Genomic DNA, 17,160 nt, shown 5'->3' with positions numbered 1-17,160 from the left:
TTCTGTAAACTAAGCTGTTTCTCTCCTTGCCTTGGCTGACGCTGGCCTGCTTGCCTGGCTTGCCCTTTGCCTCCTTTTGCCCAACTGATTGCTGTTAGCCTTTTTAAAACTCAGCTGCCTCAAGCGTCAGTAGGTGCTCCTCTTCTGGTCTCTTTGGCATCCTGTTTACAGCTCTGTGACTGCGCTTAGTTTTGCACATGGTTTTGTTTATCCTTCTATAAGTTTCTTTATTTCATACCGCCATGCACATTGTCTAACACATAATAGGTATTCAACCACGGAAGTGGTCCCTTCCCCTCAACAATCTTGTTGGAGAAATATAGGTAGCCATAGGACTTTGGAACTACTGAAGAATCAAGGTGGCCTACAGTCACATGATTTTGGGGGTCCCCTGGTGTGAATCCTTTGGACTTGAAGGAACTGACAGTCCCAGTGAGGTGCTGCCAGTTTTAATTAGGATTCTGGTTGATCTGTGGAATAGAAGTCTTTAGTCAAAGAACATTGCTACATCATAGATGAAAGGGATGGATGATTTGTGGAGGGTCACTGGTAACTTTTCCTAAGACAGACATTTTTCAGTAGGTCCTCTATGGCTCCTGGGGAGGCAGAGGATGGCAGTAGAGTAGGAAACCTCCTTGTTGTTTTGTGATACAGCCATGGTTAGTACATGCGTTACCAACCATATATCTTCTGGGTGTCAAATCAGGTTTAATTTCACTTTCATTTTGCTGGTCTGCGGTCTGTCACACACTGAGTGTCAAAGAAGGAAGTAAACAATTTTGGCCAGATTTTGTTTCTAACCGTGTTGGGAAGGGAAGTAGTATGGTCAGAGGAAGATGTGTACAGCTGAACATGAGAGTTTTGGACCTCACATTCCTCATCTGTAAAGTGAATGGGTTGACCTGGGCAGTCTCTAAGGTTCCTTCTGGCTGTGATATTCAGGATTTTAATTCCTGATTTGACTAAGCAGAAGACATCAGATGAGAAGACCAGCTTGCCCAAAAACATCTCTCTAGGACAATTGGAGTGAACACTTGCCCGGGAATCTGAAGAGTGTGCTTTAGATTCCCTTTGTCACTAACTAGCTGGGCAATCACTTAGTTTCTCTGGTTCTTATGTTCCTAATAGTGACTACTAAAAGACAATTAGGTTAGAGGATTTTAATTTCCAGTTGTCAGAAATTGTTTGCTAATAATGGCTAGGTTCTAGCCTTGGGAGTCAATTTATGACTTCATATTCAAATTCTGCCATTCACTAGCTATGGTGTTCACTTAGCCCCTCTGTACCTCAGTTTCCTCTCCTGTTCAGTAGGAATATCTGCTCTTTCTGCCTCAGAAGGCTGTTGTGAAGATAAAATTTATGTGGAAGGACTTTTAAAACTTTCAAGTGACATAAATTTTAAGAGATATTAGCTGCTGTTTCAATATGACTGGGAAGAAGCCTGGCTCTGAAGTGAAGAAGGCAGCTGGACATTGACTTTGACCTGTCCCGTTATGCTAGGCCTTGGCAGTTCTGGGGCCAGAGGGACCTTGGCATACTTCAGGGTAGGCCATATGTTTATGTGGGTAATGAGGAAAGAGATAGGCCACCACTTCGCAAGGAGGGAGGCCCACAGTGGGGATGAGATGGTGAGGAAGTCACAGATGTGGCCCTCAAAAAGCTGCTTTCCCACTTTTTTGGAGGGCATGGGAGAGAAGAATGGCAAATTGTTTAAAAATACACATGTATAGAAAATAGTTAAACTGTAAGGTTATCTTATGTATTTATTGAATTCTGAGAAGTTGACATTTTTTCTATATTATGTATTTTCCAAATTTTCTATAATAAACATGTATTTCTTAATAAAACTTTTTTCTTTAAGAATTGGGAGGAAATCAGTTTTTATAAATGTGGGTTCATCTTTTTCTGTTTAACCTTTATCATTTGATTAAAGAACTAATAAAAATCTTTTTGAAATTAGATTATGTCTTGTCTTCCAAATCAATGTTAGATTTCTGTACTTTTTACTTATATGTTTTCATAGTTTAAGGTGACTGGGATATGGAAAACATCTATTTAAATTCTTTGGAGTTTTTTATTAAAGTTGGGACTTACATAGTTTAAAAGTTTTTAAGTACATCAGAGCTTTAAAAAATTAGTGTGCCCCTTAAAATCTGTTTTATTGCCTCTATTTTATATAAGCGTTGTTTTAAAAATAGATTCTTACCATTGACCTTTAAGTTCTACTTCCAGGAATTTATCCTAAGGAAATAATTGGACAAATGTGTGAAGATAGAGAAATGTTCATCACAGAGTGGTTTTGTTTGTTTGTTTGTTTGTGTGTGCAATTGAAAAAACGTGAGACACCTTAAATTTACAAAAATAGAGAATTGGCTTATAAGTCATGCAATCATTACTGGAAACTGATGTATATTAGACCTATAAATATATTCTTCCCTCCTTTAAGTTAAAAAGCCTGTTATAAAGACACACACACACATACACACACACACACACACACACACACACACACACCCATCCCATTTCTGTTAGAAAAAAAAGGTCTGAATATACTTACAGAAAAATGTGTGAAAGGTATCTATTGATAGTTCTTGACTAGTTAGTGGAATTATGTTCTTTACTTTCCTGAGAAGTTTCCAATTTTTTTACAAGACATATATTACATGACAAATTTTTAAAGGTGAAAATTAAGGAACTATTAAGTAAAATGTTTTGTTTGATTGAATTGGCTAGATAGGGTTGTATAACAAATCTTTTATTACATAATCAAATATATCATTCTCCATACAAAAAGGCTTTTCTAGGTTAATTTTCAGTGGGGACATATACTAAGAAATTTATCCATAAGGAGATGGATTTTTAATGACATTAATTTTATCTTTATTAATCTTATTAACATATGAACTAACACAGGTCACCTGATTCTTTAATACATCACTTTCTTTTTTATTAAAATGGAATTCATATCCTATACATACATTTATTATGAAATACTATGGTAATCACAAACCCTATAATTATATATGTGGGGTAAGTACTGTGCAATGCATGTGCCTTATAAATGCCAGCTGTTGTTAATTATTAGTCACTCATTAATAATAACAAAGTTCACTGAGTACTATAAGACTACAGTACTTGTTTTGTGAGGCACATAATAAATAAGATTAAAAGAAGGCACCTACACAAGACTAATGAGTGGAAGCAATAATCAGTTCCCTACTGTGGGTAACTAAGGTACAGTGGGGAAAATGAATGGCAACATGAGTAAGGAGATGGATTTATGGAATCCATGGATTTTTTTTGATTCTGAGAAATTCACATTTTCTCTATTTTATGTGTTCTCCTTACCTTAATCAAAGGGAGGCTTCATAGCAGTGAATGTATTGGCTAGGTATCCCAGGGCCAAATCATGGAGAACATTAAATCTAGACAGAGGAGTATAAAGAAATAAGATTTCCAATCCCAAGACCCTTTTACTCTCAACAGATGATCCAGATCTGTTTCCACAGCTGATGTGACAAACTTAATTTGGATCTGCACCTATCCTTTACTCCTGCCTCAATGAAATCTTTTGTGGATAAGCCTCTGTGCTTCCCACTGTGTGTGTGTGTGTGTGTGTGTGTGTGTGTGTGTGTGTGTGTATGTGGTGTCAAATGCCTCAATTTTGGCCATTTTCACCTTTTTAAAGCATACAGCATACAGTCAGTGTTACTAAATACGTTTATGACGTTGTTCAGCCATCACTGCTATCTGTTTCAGAATTTTTTTTTATCATCCCAAATAGAAGCTGTGTCCATTAAAAAAATATCATTCCTTATTCCCTCTCCCTCCTGGCAACCCCTAAGCTACTAGCCATCTCTGTGCATTTGCCTTTTCTAAGTGCTTCCTGTAAGTGGATCATAAAGTATTATCCTTTTTTGTCTGGCGTATTTCACTTACCTTGATGTTTTCAAGTTTCATCATGTTGTGGCATGTGTCAGAACTTCATTATTTTATGTCTGAATAAAATATTCCATTAAATGGGTATACCTCTAAAATGTCCTTTGGAAATGGTAATAGTAGAGGATAGTCTTTTAAAAAAAACTTATTTGAAAATTTAAAAGTCATCATTCTGGGCTGGGGATATAGCTCAGTTGGAAGAGTGCTTGCCTTGCGTACCCAAGGCTCTGGGTTCAATCCCCAGCACCCCCCTGCCAAAAAAAAAAAAAGTCATCATTATGTCAGTTTCCTGGATTTCTTTTTAATCTTTACATATAAATTAAAGTCAAGTCTGAGAACCCTTCTTTGCAATATTCTAGTTCCTTTTGGCACCATCACAAATGATTCATAGCATGAATTTAGTTAGACTTAAAGGATGCTCGCTGACAGCTGTCCCTTATCCACAGTCACATCTCTGGATTAACACAGAATTTCTCATCAAGAGAAAAACTTTTTGGAGTTTCTTGATACTGGAGCTTTCTAAGGAAGTAGAAGTATGCTTTTCTAACATGCACTGATAAGACAGAGATGGGAAGAAAGATGTACTTTATAACCAAATACCCAGTGGAATGCAAGAAGCAATGAAAACAGGGGACTAGTTTGTTTAGCTAAACAGTGTGTAGTTCAATTCCAAAGTGTCCTCTGCTCCACAGTGTTCCTAGCCAGCAAGCCTGGACCATAGTGTTTTCTATTCATGAGAGAAAAGCTCTCATTTAATAAAAGTAAATTCAAAATAGAAAGTTTGGAGTACTCCTAGTCTATGTATATCAAAATAAGTATCAGACAGGTGACAGCTTAGATCTTCAGTCACTTAGATCTACTTGGAAAGTGACCACTAGCTGTTTATATTTGTCATGATTTTCCTAAGATGGGTTCTAAATCTCTTCTTCCCACTAATAAAAGTCCTCTCTCTAGAGGTTGGGCTAAATGAGGACTACAAATACTATATGTATTTTACAAAGAGCAAGAATATACAGTGCAGTATGTGTTTGTAATTACTGAAAAGGCTGTGTCAGGGAAGGTCACCTGACACAGGAGACTCACCATCACCATGTTCCTGGAGCTGTTGGGACAATGGAAGAAGACCTGCTGAATTGGGACCATATAGTTCTGCAGGTGTGGATTATGATTTGAGAGGAGGTAGACATGGATGAAGAAATGAAAGAGAAAAATATTTTTATGGGAAAAGTTCAGGAGAAGTATAAGAAGCTCTTTTAGAGTTCATCTAACTGAAGCCCAAGACATGAAGCTCTGAGAAGTCAAACATCTTGATCATAGGGATGAACTCTCCTTATTTCTAATCCAGAGCTGTCTTTGACATCAAGGAAGAGGCTAGTGGGAATGACCTGGTAAGGTAATGAGGTTGATTTTGATCTGGGTAATGAAAAAGCACCCTATGAAGGATGCTAAGTTAACCTGAATTTCAACTGTCAGGGTAAGGAAGCTACATTTTATTGCTATTCATCAATATCAATAATTTGTGTTTCTTCTAATTTAGAAAAAATATTACCAGGAAGTTAATTTTCTTTGTTAACATGTTATTGGGGGCAATGGGAGGAGATGAAATTAAGATTTTTTAATAAGTTTTTATATTCATCCTGATTTTGATGTGCTGGGGAGAGATGTCAACTCCCAACACCCAAGTGTCTAAATCTGCTCACATGACAGGATATTTATTACTCAACTTAGTTCCTCCTTAGCATTTCAATGAAATTTTCTCTATATAATGGCACCTTCCTAGGGCCATTTAGACTGTAGATGAACTAATTTAAAAATTATCTAAAAAGGTACTAGGCTCTATGGGATTGAGGAAATAATATGATTAAGAAAAACTAGTCTAATTTCTAATTGTTCCTTCATAAGGCTCTCTATCGGATCATGTATATCACTTGGGGAGAAGGCTTTCTGTTTTTATCAAGGTAAGAATATGGGAAAGGGGAAGGGAGAAATGGAGAAAGAAAAACTAGCACAAGGTTACCGAGGGCCGACTATATGCCTGGCACTTTATAGACACTGGTTTTCTGGATCTTCACAATATCCCTATGACTTAAAGTAGTTGTTTTATTTTATAAATGAGTACATTAACATCAGGGCATCACATTTGATTCTGAGACTGAGAGTTTCATAATATGAAGAAGTGGTCTGACCTCACCAGAGATGTTCCTGGGCACAAGCCTCTCCACCCTCTTTCTAGTTACTAGGAAGTCCCCTTGGAGTACAATTGTACAGCTACAATCTTTCAGTATTCTCTACATATTTTAAGAATATGACAAAGAACAAGCTCAGAGAGAGGCTTTCTCTGCCATCTAAAGTAGCACTTCTCTGGCATTCTTTGTCCTGTACCTTGACTCTCTTTTATTTATTTCTTATTTTACTGAACTGTAAGGTTCAGGAGATATAAGTTCCTTGAGATCAGGTACTTTCTTTTGAACAATTCCTAAAAGAAGGCCTGGCACATAGTAGGCATTCACTAAATATTTGATGAATGGATTTGCTAATACAAGGCAATGCCAGAAGCTTCCTAAGAGGTAGAAACTTGGCTTGGTCAGGATGGCTCTTGAGTAAAGAACAAAACCGAAAAGATTAGTGAGATAAAGATAAATATAAAAGAATGAATGGGATGTAGAGAATAGCCAAGGAAGTAAAAAAATAAAAAAATTAAAAAGTCACTCATCCCAAACTTCAATTCAGGGCACAGGAAACTCTTCCTGACACATGAAAACATTTGAAGTGCCAGCTTCTTCACCTGATAGTTATACTAAAAAGGTCAAAGATGTAACCGCTGTCCCCTGTAAGCAGCGGTCAAAAGAGAGCCCAGAGCTGACTTCTGGACTGTTACTTTCTGTTACCTATAACTGATCTATGATATTTCAGGGAAAGACAGATTTTAAAAAAGTACTGAGGTAACTGTGCCCAATTCCTTTCCCCACTCTGAGCATGCCTGAATTAACCAGCAGGACACAGAGGAAACTTGAACCATTGCTTGATTGTAGAGAAGGGTGCTGTTCACGAGCAAGATACCAAGAGGATTTCTGCTAGATAGAATGAAGTAGAGCCACATTGAAAATGGCAGTGAAGACTACCTGGGAGTTTGGGTCTGGATCCCAGACATGCCCTACTGGGAGGAGTAAAGGCAAGACTAAGCAGTAAGACAGACTGGGCTCTCATCACTGAAGTCCCCTCCGTCTTTATGGGGTGGTGACACTCACAGGGCTGGCAATGACTGAGGTGTCTCTAAGGAATAGGGCTTAGCGCTGGCGTGGTGGTTGGCAAACTGCAAAGTTCAGGCCACACCAGGCCTGAGGGGAAATTTCCCACATGGTTGGCTCTCTCTTCTCAGGTTACTTCTCAGGAAGTGTTGGGAACCAAAAAGAATCCTCACTCTCTGTCTCCATTTGGGGGCAAATCTGAGGTTTGGGTAAAATTCTCACTGTATATAGATGAAGAATCCTCACACAGTCTGGGACCCTGTAAAATGAATTTGCATAATTAGGGCAAGAGAGCATTATATTTAGAGCCATTCATAGATTTAACAAATATTTAATACCTCCTATGTGCCTGCCATTCTTCTAGATGCTTAGAATAGAACAGCAGATTAAAGGCAAAAATCTCTGCCTTCCTGGAATCTATATTCTACCAGAGAAATTTTTTTCTGATGGAAAGAAAGCAATCTTAGGCAATATCTGCTCTGCTCTGTTGTCTCAGAAAACAAAGGATTCCTCTTGAGGCATATATCCCCAGGAATGATCCACATGTGCATATTCATTGAAACTCAAGATAGGGAAGAATGCAAACAACTTAAATGTCACTGGATAAAGGTATAAATAAATGTGGTTTGTTTTTATAGTACTCAAGCATAATGGTTTAATCTAGGGCTAAGGGACCAGAAGCCTGGGTTTTAAATTCAGCTGTACCAGTCACTGATCTGTAACTTGGGAATTAATAGCAGTACTCATCTCCAGTTCTATTTGAGCATTACATGAGAAACTTAAAAGCCATTGTAATAGATCTTGGCATATTTGATAAGCACTTAATGTTAGTTGTTTATTATTTTACTGATAATAGAATACTATGTAGCAGTTAAAAGGAGTAGACTAAGTGTGTATACCAACATGCATAGATCTAAAATATGTAATGCTCCTTCATTTTTTCATTCAATAAATATTTATTGAGTGTCTACTATGTTCCAGGCAGTTTTCTAGGTACTTGGGAATCACCAGTGACCAAAACAAAGATCCTGCCCATGTGGACCTTATATACCAGAGGTAGGGAAATGGATATAAAATATAAGGAAATTATATGTTATGTTAGGAGGTGATAAGTAATATGGAAAAGAGGAAATGAAACATAATAATGGTATTAGATGATGCCTGAGTTAAGGTGAGGAGTTGGTTGAAGTGTAAGCCATCAAAGAAAATGAGAAAATGTTAATAATTTTCAGCTCCATGTGGTGGGTGTACAGGTATTTGTTATATTATTTACTTTGCTTTTCTATAAATTTAAAACTTTTATCTATATTTTAAAAATTCAGTGATAAAAAGATGAAAGAAAAATGATAGTCTGAAATATGAAGAGGACGACCTAGAAGCAAAATATTTAGAATGAACTCAACAAGGTATATATATATTTTAAAGATTCTAAAATAAATGTTGGGACTTTAAAGTCCATCAGAGATAGTGATGAGAAGAATCAATACAAAAAGTCAAAAAGTAATATAGAACACAAATGTGAAAATAAAATAACCAGAATAAGTATAAAGTAATAATTACAGATAAAATAGAACATTTCTGAGTTGAAGACTCAAAAGTGATAAAAAAAATAAATTCAGTATCTAAAGGAATATCCTGGTGAGACTGTTGCAGAGCTTGTTGTTTAACGATCCTGTCTAACTTAGCAGCCCTATTTTAGCAAGCCCCACTATATGACCACAGTTTTCAAAGCTCCCTGCCTCTTCCTGCCATGTGGAACATGGATGTGAAGGCTGGGAGGCCCCCGTAAAGAATGGTAACTGCAGGCTAAGACAAGGGGAAGACTCTGGCTCCATTTTGCTCTTGTGTGAGGACATGGGCTTTCTGAGATCTGCAGGAGTTCACTGAGTCTGTGACTGATACCCCTGTGCACTGACTCTATATAGACCCGAGTACAATTCCAGCAGCCACACATCTAAGCTATGTAAACTTACTTAAGTTATTGATGCTTTTAAATCACTAGTTTATCTCTAGACTGGAGAATATATTATTTACTTCATAAAACTGTTATAAAGGTTGAGGAGAGACACTAGACACCAAACTTTGACAATGCTTAGCAGTCTTGAAAAGAAAATTTATTGGAACAACCAAGCCATCCATGTGTGGAATTAAAGGCAAGAATGGTCTTTTTATTTGATATTGTTCAGACATGGCTCTCATCAAAATAAAACAGGAAAGTAAATTGGAAATATAAATTTTATAAAGAAAAGATTCTCAACTGTCGAATATAGTTGAGAAAAGAAAATATTGAAAAGAAGATAATGAAGATATGACCCACACATTAATCTTAGTCAAATGAAGGAAAAAATCCAAAAATAGACCTAACTATACATAATCATTTGGTATATAATAAAAAGTATTTCAAAATAATGGGGAATGTGTGACTTATTCAGTCAATAGTTTTGGGATAACCAGGTCACCATGTGGAAAAAAAATAGATCCTTAATGAGTGCTATATACCAACATAACATTGTAGATGTATTGACAAGGAAAATGTAATAGAACATATATATTTTTACATCATCTGGGGGTGAGAAAGACTGTTCAAAATTTACCATCAAAGGCAACATTTCAAAATAAAAGATGAATATATGTAACTAGACAACATTTTTAAAAATTTATATATTGGAGCTTATTATTAACAAAATTAAGAAATTGCTACACTCAATAGGAAATTGTTGTTCAAGTAGAACTATAAACCTACCAATAAAGATGTTTCACCAACAATTAGCAAAAGGATATGAAACTGTAGTTCACAAAAGCATATCTCTAAATGACCAACACATAAGAAAAAAACAATTAGTATTACTGATAATCAATGAAATTGAGACAATCTCAGTATCTAACATAGAGCATTGAAGAAAATTATGGCACTTCCATATGAATAAATGTAAGTTGCTATATCATTAAAATGTTTCATGAGGTAGGAAATAATTTTCTATGAAAAAAATTTTGTTAAAAAGATGATATGCTCTATATTATTATGTTCCTGTTTTTATGTAACAAAATGAGATGAAATAAAGATATACTGAGATATGTATCTAAATCCTGGAAAGAAAACCAAAATATTAAAACAATTATTATTTTTAGATGAAGGAATATAGGAACATTCCTCTTTTTTTGCACTTTTCTGTTTCAAAATTTTCTCGTATGGATATGTATTTATTTTCTAATGAGAAAGAAAAAGTATTTTTAAATCTTTATAGATAAAGACACTGGAGCCAGCCTGAAGTAAACTGCTGGTCAAATGTGGGGCAATTTGAGCATCATAAAGAATAATGATGGTAAGGATTATAAAAAGAGAAGGAAAGCTTTTTTTTTTCTTTTAACAAGACAATTCTACCAAGTTATTTAGAAGGAAGGACAAAATTAGAAAAGAAAAATTCTGCACTTCCCAGTGTAAGAGTTGATTCAGGCAGGCATCAGGGCAGTAGATGTACAGACCATGCAGGGAAAGTGGCTGAAGAACAGAAAGGCTACACAGCCTCACAGATTCACCCCCACACAGTACTTAATATTACAAGGGAAGTGACACCCTTCTGCAATGGAGAGTTGGGCTGATACCACCTGCTAGCCAACTGCTCAAACTTAGCATGATGGGACAAGCTGTCGTGTGCAATCAGAAGTACATTAAAGCCTACCTTTGTGCTTTCCTTCCAAAAAATGTGTAACCTGGATTTAATCATGAAGAAATAACTAGATAAGCCCAGAATGGGGGTGCACTCTTAGGTCACCTAATCTGGACTCTTCAAAAAGGGAAACCTAAAAGGACCCAAGGACAGTTCTGGATTAGAAGAAGACACTAATGAAACATAATAAACAAAGACTTGAAACTTATAAAAAAGATTTTTGGGACCACCAGGGAAATTTTAAAAATTTAAAATTTAACATTGTGAATTAGTTTTTAGATGTGATAATGATATTGTGGTTATGTAGGAGAATGTTCTTAGAAGATAGTTGATAAGGAATTTAGGAATAAAGTGTCATGATGTCTGCTGCTTATTTTCATATGATTCATCAAAAATACATGTTAGAGAGATAAAATAAATGAGGCAGAAGGTTAATATCTGGTGATTGTAGTTAAGGTTAAACAGTGTTCATTATACTATTTTTTTTAACTCATTTGTATACATTTCAACAGCTCCCATGTAAAAAGTTGTGGGGAAAAATAATTCAGGGGGAAACTAAAATAGGAGAGAAACGGTGGAATAAATGAGACGTAAGAGACACAGTGACCAGATATGATGTGTAGCTCTCCTTTGCCTCCTGATTTGAATGAACCATGTAGGAAAATGTTAGAGACAACTAGGGAAATTTGAGCACTGATGGGATATTTGATAAAATGAAATATGAAATAGATGAAATAAGATTGACCATATGATAGTAATTGATAAAACTGGGTCATGAGTACTTTGGGACTGATTATCTTATCTTGTCTATCTTTACATATTTGAAAACTCCCATAATAATATTGTATAGTAATATTGGACTTTCTCAGTGTGTGAGTGGCTGAATAGATATCTAAATATCTCTATGGTTCTCTATTGTAAAGCAAGGAATTACAGAAGGATGATAAATTATGAAATCTAGATTAGTACCTGCGTTTCTTTCATAGTAGTGATTTTAAGTGAATTTGGGGGGAAGAACGGGAGATGAAGGTTATGTGGAAGTAATTGTCTTTCTATTTTTTCCCTTTTCTTTTATTTTCATTCTCTCAATTTCCCTAATGCATGAGGCTCCTGACCACCAGAAAGCTAGCGCTGGGGCATTATCCTCACCACTTCTGAAGCTGATGGAATGGTATTTATTGCTTCCACTTAAGTTTGAGAATCTCAAGGTTGTCTATTTAATCATTTTTGTATTTAGCTAGTGGAGTTTTTATTGTCCTGCATTTTCAAGATGCTGCTATGGCTGCTGGTGCTTATTTAATATTTAGATGAAGACAAAACAAGTTTTTAAAGACATGGTCATTCAAGAACATAATAAGAAAAAAATATATATATATCTATACCCATGAGCCATAATGGTGAAAAACACTCAAGATTTTTGCCTGCCTGTTTGTAAGACAATGGAGCCCATGGTCAGATATATCTTAGGAAATGATGGGAAAGTCATCTTGCCCCATAATGGTCCTGAACAATTTAACCTCACTCTGAGGTAAAATTCTGCAATTAAAAAGGGCAGTAATTCTATATTTTGTTTTCTAGAAATGAATAGAATTGAAATAAAACAAAACATGAATTGGATGCCCATATAGCCGTAAAGTCTTTTTTGAAGGAAATATTAGAGAGTATTAACTTCCAGTTAATAGTATAAACCATAAGGAGGAAAAGAAGAGTAGCTAAGGATATATATATGAAAGGAAAAATTCAACTCTGAAAATGTTTTACGAACCTATGAGTGGTAGACAATAGGAAAACAAATGAAACCAGATTTAGAAGAGATATTACATCTGGGACCAAAAAGAAAAAGCTTGCAACCAGCTTCCATAGTTGCTCAGTACACAGGGAGATACATACTATAATTTTACCTCTGAACATAGCTTTCATTATTTAGACTAAATAATATTGATGAAAATAATTTTAAGTTTATAGTATTCACACAAATATAAACACACTTAAAAATACCAAAAATATATTCATATCTGAAAATACGTCTAGTGTTACCCTTAGATTTTTTTCTAAGGTTTCTTTAACAACAATTGTTGATATCGGAGGTTAAGGTTCAGACTTATATTTTGGACTTTTTGGTTTGAGTCTCTTTAAAGTCAATAAGAAACAGTTATTATGGAGACTATGAATATTTGTTTAATTCAGTCCTTATTCTACTTCTCCCTTCTCTCATGCCACTTTTTACATCTGTGGTTGACCAAAAGTTGCCACATTTTCTTTGTTCTCCTTTCCCTCAAGTTGTGGAAAATATTTTTCTGCTCCTTCAATGCAGGCTAGCAAAGTGACTAGCTTGGACCAACACAATGTTGTGGAAGCCTAGCAGAATCCACTCCCGCCCTCTTGCAATGGGCCTGTCCATAAAGAAACCTGGGCAGCCTCATTGAGGATGAGAAGCCTGGTGGAACAAGAGCTAGCCAACAGCCAGCAGCACCAGAGGCCTGTGGGAGAACTGCTTGGACCCCTTCTGAGCCCCTCCTGCCCCTGCATCATCAGATGACTGACTAGTTGCATGAGTGACTCCATCAAGACCAGAATTGCCCAGTTGAGCCCAACCCCAGTTACTGACTCCAAAATAAGTTAATTCCCTGTTCTACACAACAGACTTCCCAGCATCTAAGGATAACTACTGGGAATCACTTTTTATCTTTTGTTTTCACCTTAAGTAGCCCTGATTTGTTTGTTGATCTTTGCTCCTCTGAGATGGTTTCCATGGCTAGTGGGCCTTATATTTACCTGATCACTGTTCTCTGAACTTCTCTCAGCTTGCCAAATTTCTCTTTGAATTTGTGAGAATTGAAACTAGTGTTTCAGATGTGATTTGCCACTTTTAGTCTCGTTTCCTTAAAGTCCCTTAACTCCTAACAAGCCCTGAAGCATTTCCTTCTTATCTTACCTCCCATGCTCTCAGCCCTTTCTGCAAGGGGTGAAATTTTTCCCGACCCTCAAGGTCCAAGTCAGTGTTGCCTCCTTTGCAAGACTAATCTTGTCAGAACTTTTGCTCCTGCTCCCTAGTGCTTGGTTGGTACAGGTTTTCCATGGTGTGCAACACTAGCTGTGAGAGGTCTGGCTCCTTGGCGAAGCAGTGAATTCTTGAAAGCAGCGAGTTTATTTCTGTGCCTTAACACTTCACCCAGCACTTGGCACATGTTAAATGCTCAATAAATGTCTAAGAGATTGGTTAGTTAAGTCTTTGGGTATTAAAATATATTCTCTTAGGGCCTACATTTTCCCCACAAAGCTATCTGTCAAGAGAAACTGTGAGATTGCTGTTTAAATCAAGATATTATATCCATTGAGTTTCCCTGAGTATCAACATAGCCCTTTGAGTAGGAAAATATACTTGGTTCGGAATTACCTTTTCAACTCCCGATACTGCCTTCTATTATACTTTCTGAAGAAATTTTGACAGAGATGTTTATTTGTTTGCTGTTTCTGCAAAGTGTATTTACTCATTTTTAAAAATTGAAGCATTTGCTTTAATTTTATCTTTCTCTCTCATCTACTGCAATACCCAAAAGATTACTGCATGTACACACTCCAGTGTATTTTTGTTACTACAGCATGTCAACAGTCTGGGTTGGGTAAATTTGACCTTTTTGTTATTATTACTCACAAAATAATAGTACTTTACATTTGTAAAGTGCCTTATCCTTATAAAAATGTTTTCCCTTAATAACTCATTTGAGTTTTACTAAAAACTCATTTTAATAGGTAGGGATTGTGGTTTGTTTTATAGTTAAGAAAACAAGCTTAGAGAGATGAGATCTTAGATGAGTTGAGATGTTCCACTGGCTAGTGGAGGAGTCAAGAATTGAACCCAGCTCAGGCAGAGCAACGTAGGTGCCATGTGTTGCCTGCAGTTCCATGTTCTTTTGGGATTGAGATAATTTTTCTAAAAAAAAATATAGAAAAGGAACTGAATAGCTCTGCTCTGGGTTTGCATCTTCTGCCTTTGTCTTTCTCCCCCTCTAACTTGTAGATATCTTATTCTGAGCATGGCTGTTGTGACCATATAGTTTCTATTTGCCATTAAGTCTGTTTAGAATTGAGAGACATTCTGGCAAGTGCTGTAGGGACAGCAAGTGCCAGTCTCAGGCACTGCGCTAGATGTTTCCCCCTTTATTAGATCATCAGCATCCACTTTTACAGACAAGGAAAGGAGGCTCAGTGACCTCCCCAGTTACTTCTTTGGTGTCATACCCACCTTCTGCCAAAAAGTTGTCCAAGGATTTCAAATGGAAACATCTTCTCTTTGAAGTTTGTATAGAACTTAACATCCTTTTTTTGTTTTATTTTGTTGTATTAAAGGAGGTACTACACTATGGCTTCCCTTTTTGTCTGTGCTATTTTCATATTTAGACTCAGAGTGGTAGAGATGAAGAAGGCATGGGGAATATTGGGTTCACCTCTTTTCTTCTCTTGTGCTTTTCTCCATTTGGTTTAGGTCATTGCTAAAATGTAAATATGTTACCTAATAGGGCAGTACACACACATCACCTTTATCTACAACTCATACTCAGCAAGAACTAGTTTCCCAGAGGGGTCCTTATGGAGAACAGAACTCCAGAGAAATGGGACCCAGGACAGGTAAGAGTTTAGGGGAAGGGTTGAACATGGGGCACAGTGCCCACAGGCAGGTCTCAGGAGGATGCTGGTGCCTTGGAAAGAATAGACATGGGGAGTGGTGCCCAGCAGGAAAGCTAGCCAACACCCCTCAACTTTTTAGCCTCAGAGTTCCATCTTGAGTCAGTCCCGGTTGCCTCAGAAGGCAGTGCTGGTGACCAGCAACCACCTACCTTCAAGGGTTGGCAACACTCACAAAATGCCTCTCAGCCCTTTCTTGCCTCCTGTTAGGGAGAGATGCCTTCCAGAGATGATAAGCACTTCTTTTTTAAAATTGAAGTTCAACAACTCCAAACCTGGTGGTCTCAGTATTATAAAATGCTAAACATTAGAGCTGAAAGGAAATCATTTCTACCATGAATATGCATATAATTAAAAAATCCCTCTTTCATTTTTCCACTTTCCAGACAATTGCAACATGACTTTCCCAGGGCCCTGATTTTCAGCACGGATGATTTTTTCTTCAGGGAAGATGGTGCCTATGAGTTCAATCCTGACTTTCTGGAGGAAGCTCATGAATGGAACCAGAAAAGAGGTGATGAATTCCTTTCCAAACTCCTGGGAATCCCCATTGTGTGCATAGATTGTAGCCACTTCAGAATGAATACATTTTGTGGAAGGAGCTTAATCAAAAGTTCTGCTGTTTCCCCGCCCACCCCCAAGCAGAATGCCAGAGTATCCACATCTTTAGATTCTAGGAGAAAGAACATTACTGATAATGGGTTCTGAAATAGGTGGCAATTAATTGTGTAATGAGGACATCCTGTACCAAAAAAATGACACAATATGGATTACGCGCACCCTTTTCTGATTGTTGCTTGTTGTTCACTGTTATGTAACATTGTGTTGCAGCAAGAAAAGCAATGAGGAATGGCATATCCCCAATTATTATTGATAATACCAACCTCCACGCCTGGGAAATGAAGCCCTATGCAGTCATGGTAGGAAGAAATATCATTCTGAATTTTCAGTTGTGAACATTTTGTGAGAAAGTTGAAACATTTGTTCTTTCCTCTTTTTTCTGATCTTCCATGATTTCATTTTTACTAACATTAGTTCTTGTAGGGAGCAGGTAAAGTCTTTATTTTTTCTCTGTTCAGTGGCTGAAATTTGCTGAGATGCTTATATCATCTGAGTGTATAATTTGTACAGTCTTTGGTAAATAATCCTTTCTTTGAATTCTTGATAGCTTTTCAGTCTTGTTTATTTTCCACTCAGAGGGGCACTCACTGAAACTTGCAGGGAGATATTAGACTAGATGATGCACTAGCAGGGTTACAGGTTACAGTAAGCACAGGTCCTCCCTTGGAGAGTTGGGATTTCAGCAATGTGTACTGTTGCTGCCTGAGGTTCCAGGGCAATAGAATTGTTTTTGTTTAAAAACAGATTTGGCATCAACATGGTAACCCTATGTAGGTAGTGGGATACAAATATAAATGCACATATAACTCAGATCTCCATTCTGATCTTTTTTCAGACATACTTTGTCTCTTACGCTAATAATTTTTCACTCCCTAGTGGATAGAAAAAGAAGATCCACAAACCTACAGGGTGGGGCAGGAAGCAGACAGCTAAGTATTATTCTACTTATATCACCCAAAATCCCCACTTGTAATTGTGAAGTGAATGTCTCCCACAGT

At 36.8% G+C, this 17,160-nt stretch overlaps 1 protein-coding gene and 1 non-coding gene across 2 annotated transcripts in view; both read left to right on the top strand.

Annotated features, from left to right (window-relative positions):
* The window catches only part of N4bp2l1 (NEDD4 binding protein 2 like 1), a 40,273-nt gene that overhangs the window by 2,150 nt on the left and 20,963 nt on the right, over window positions 1–17,160 (top strand). Inside the window, 2 exon segments of the mRNA XM_047552203.1 lie at window positions 15,928–16,055; window positions 16,373–16,461. Coding sequence (XP_047408159.1) covers window positions 15,928–16,055; window positions 16,373–16,461 — 217 coding nt within the window.
* LOC124986025 (small nucleolar RNA SNORA16B/SNORA16A family) lies at window positions 6,740–6,864 on the top strand. The gene has a single exon (XR_007108936.1). It is a non-coding gene; the product is annotated as a small nucleolar RNA SNORA16B/SNORA16A family (small nucleolar RNA).

Source organism: Sciurus carolinensis, chromosome 5, assembly GCF_902686445.1.
Source record: "Sciurus carolinensis chromosome 5, mSciCar1.2, whole genome shotgun sequence".
Lineage (NCBI taxonomy): Eukaryota > Metazoa > Chordata > Mammalia > Rodentia > Sciuridae > Sciurus > Sciurus carolinensis.
This window is presented reverse-complemented; position numbering and strand designations above follow the sequence as displayed.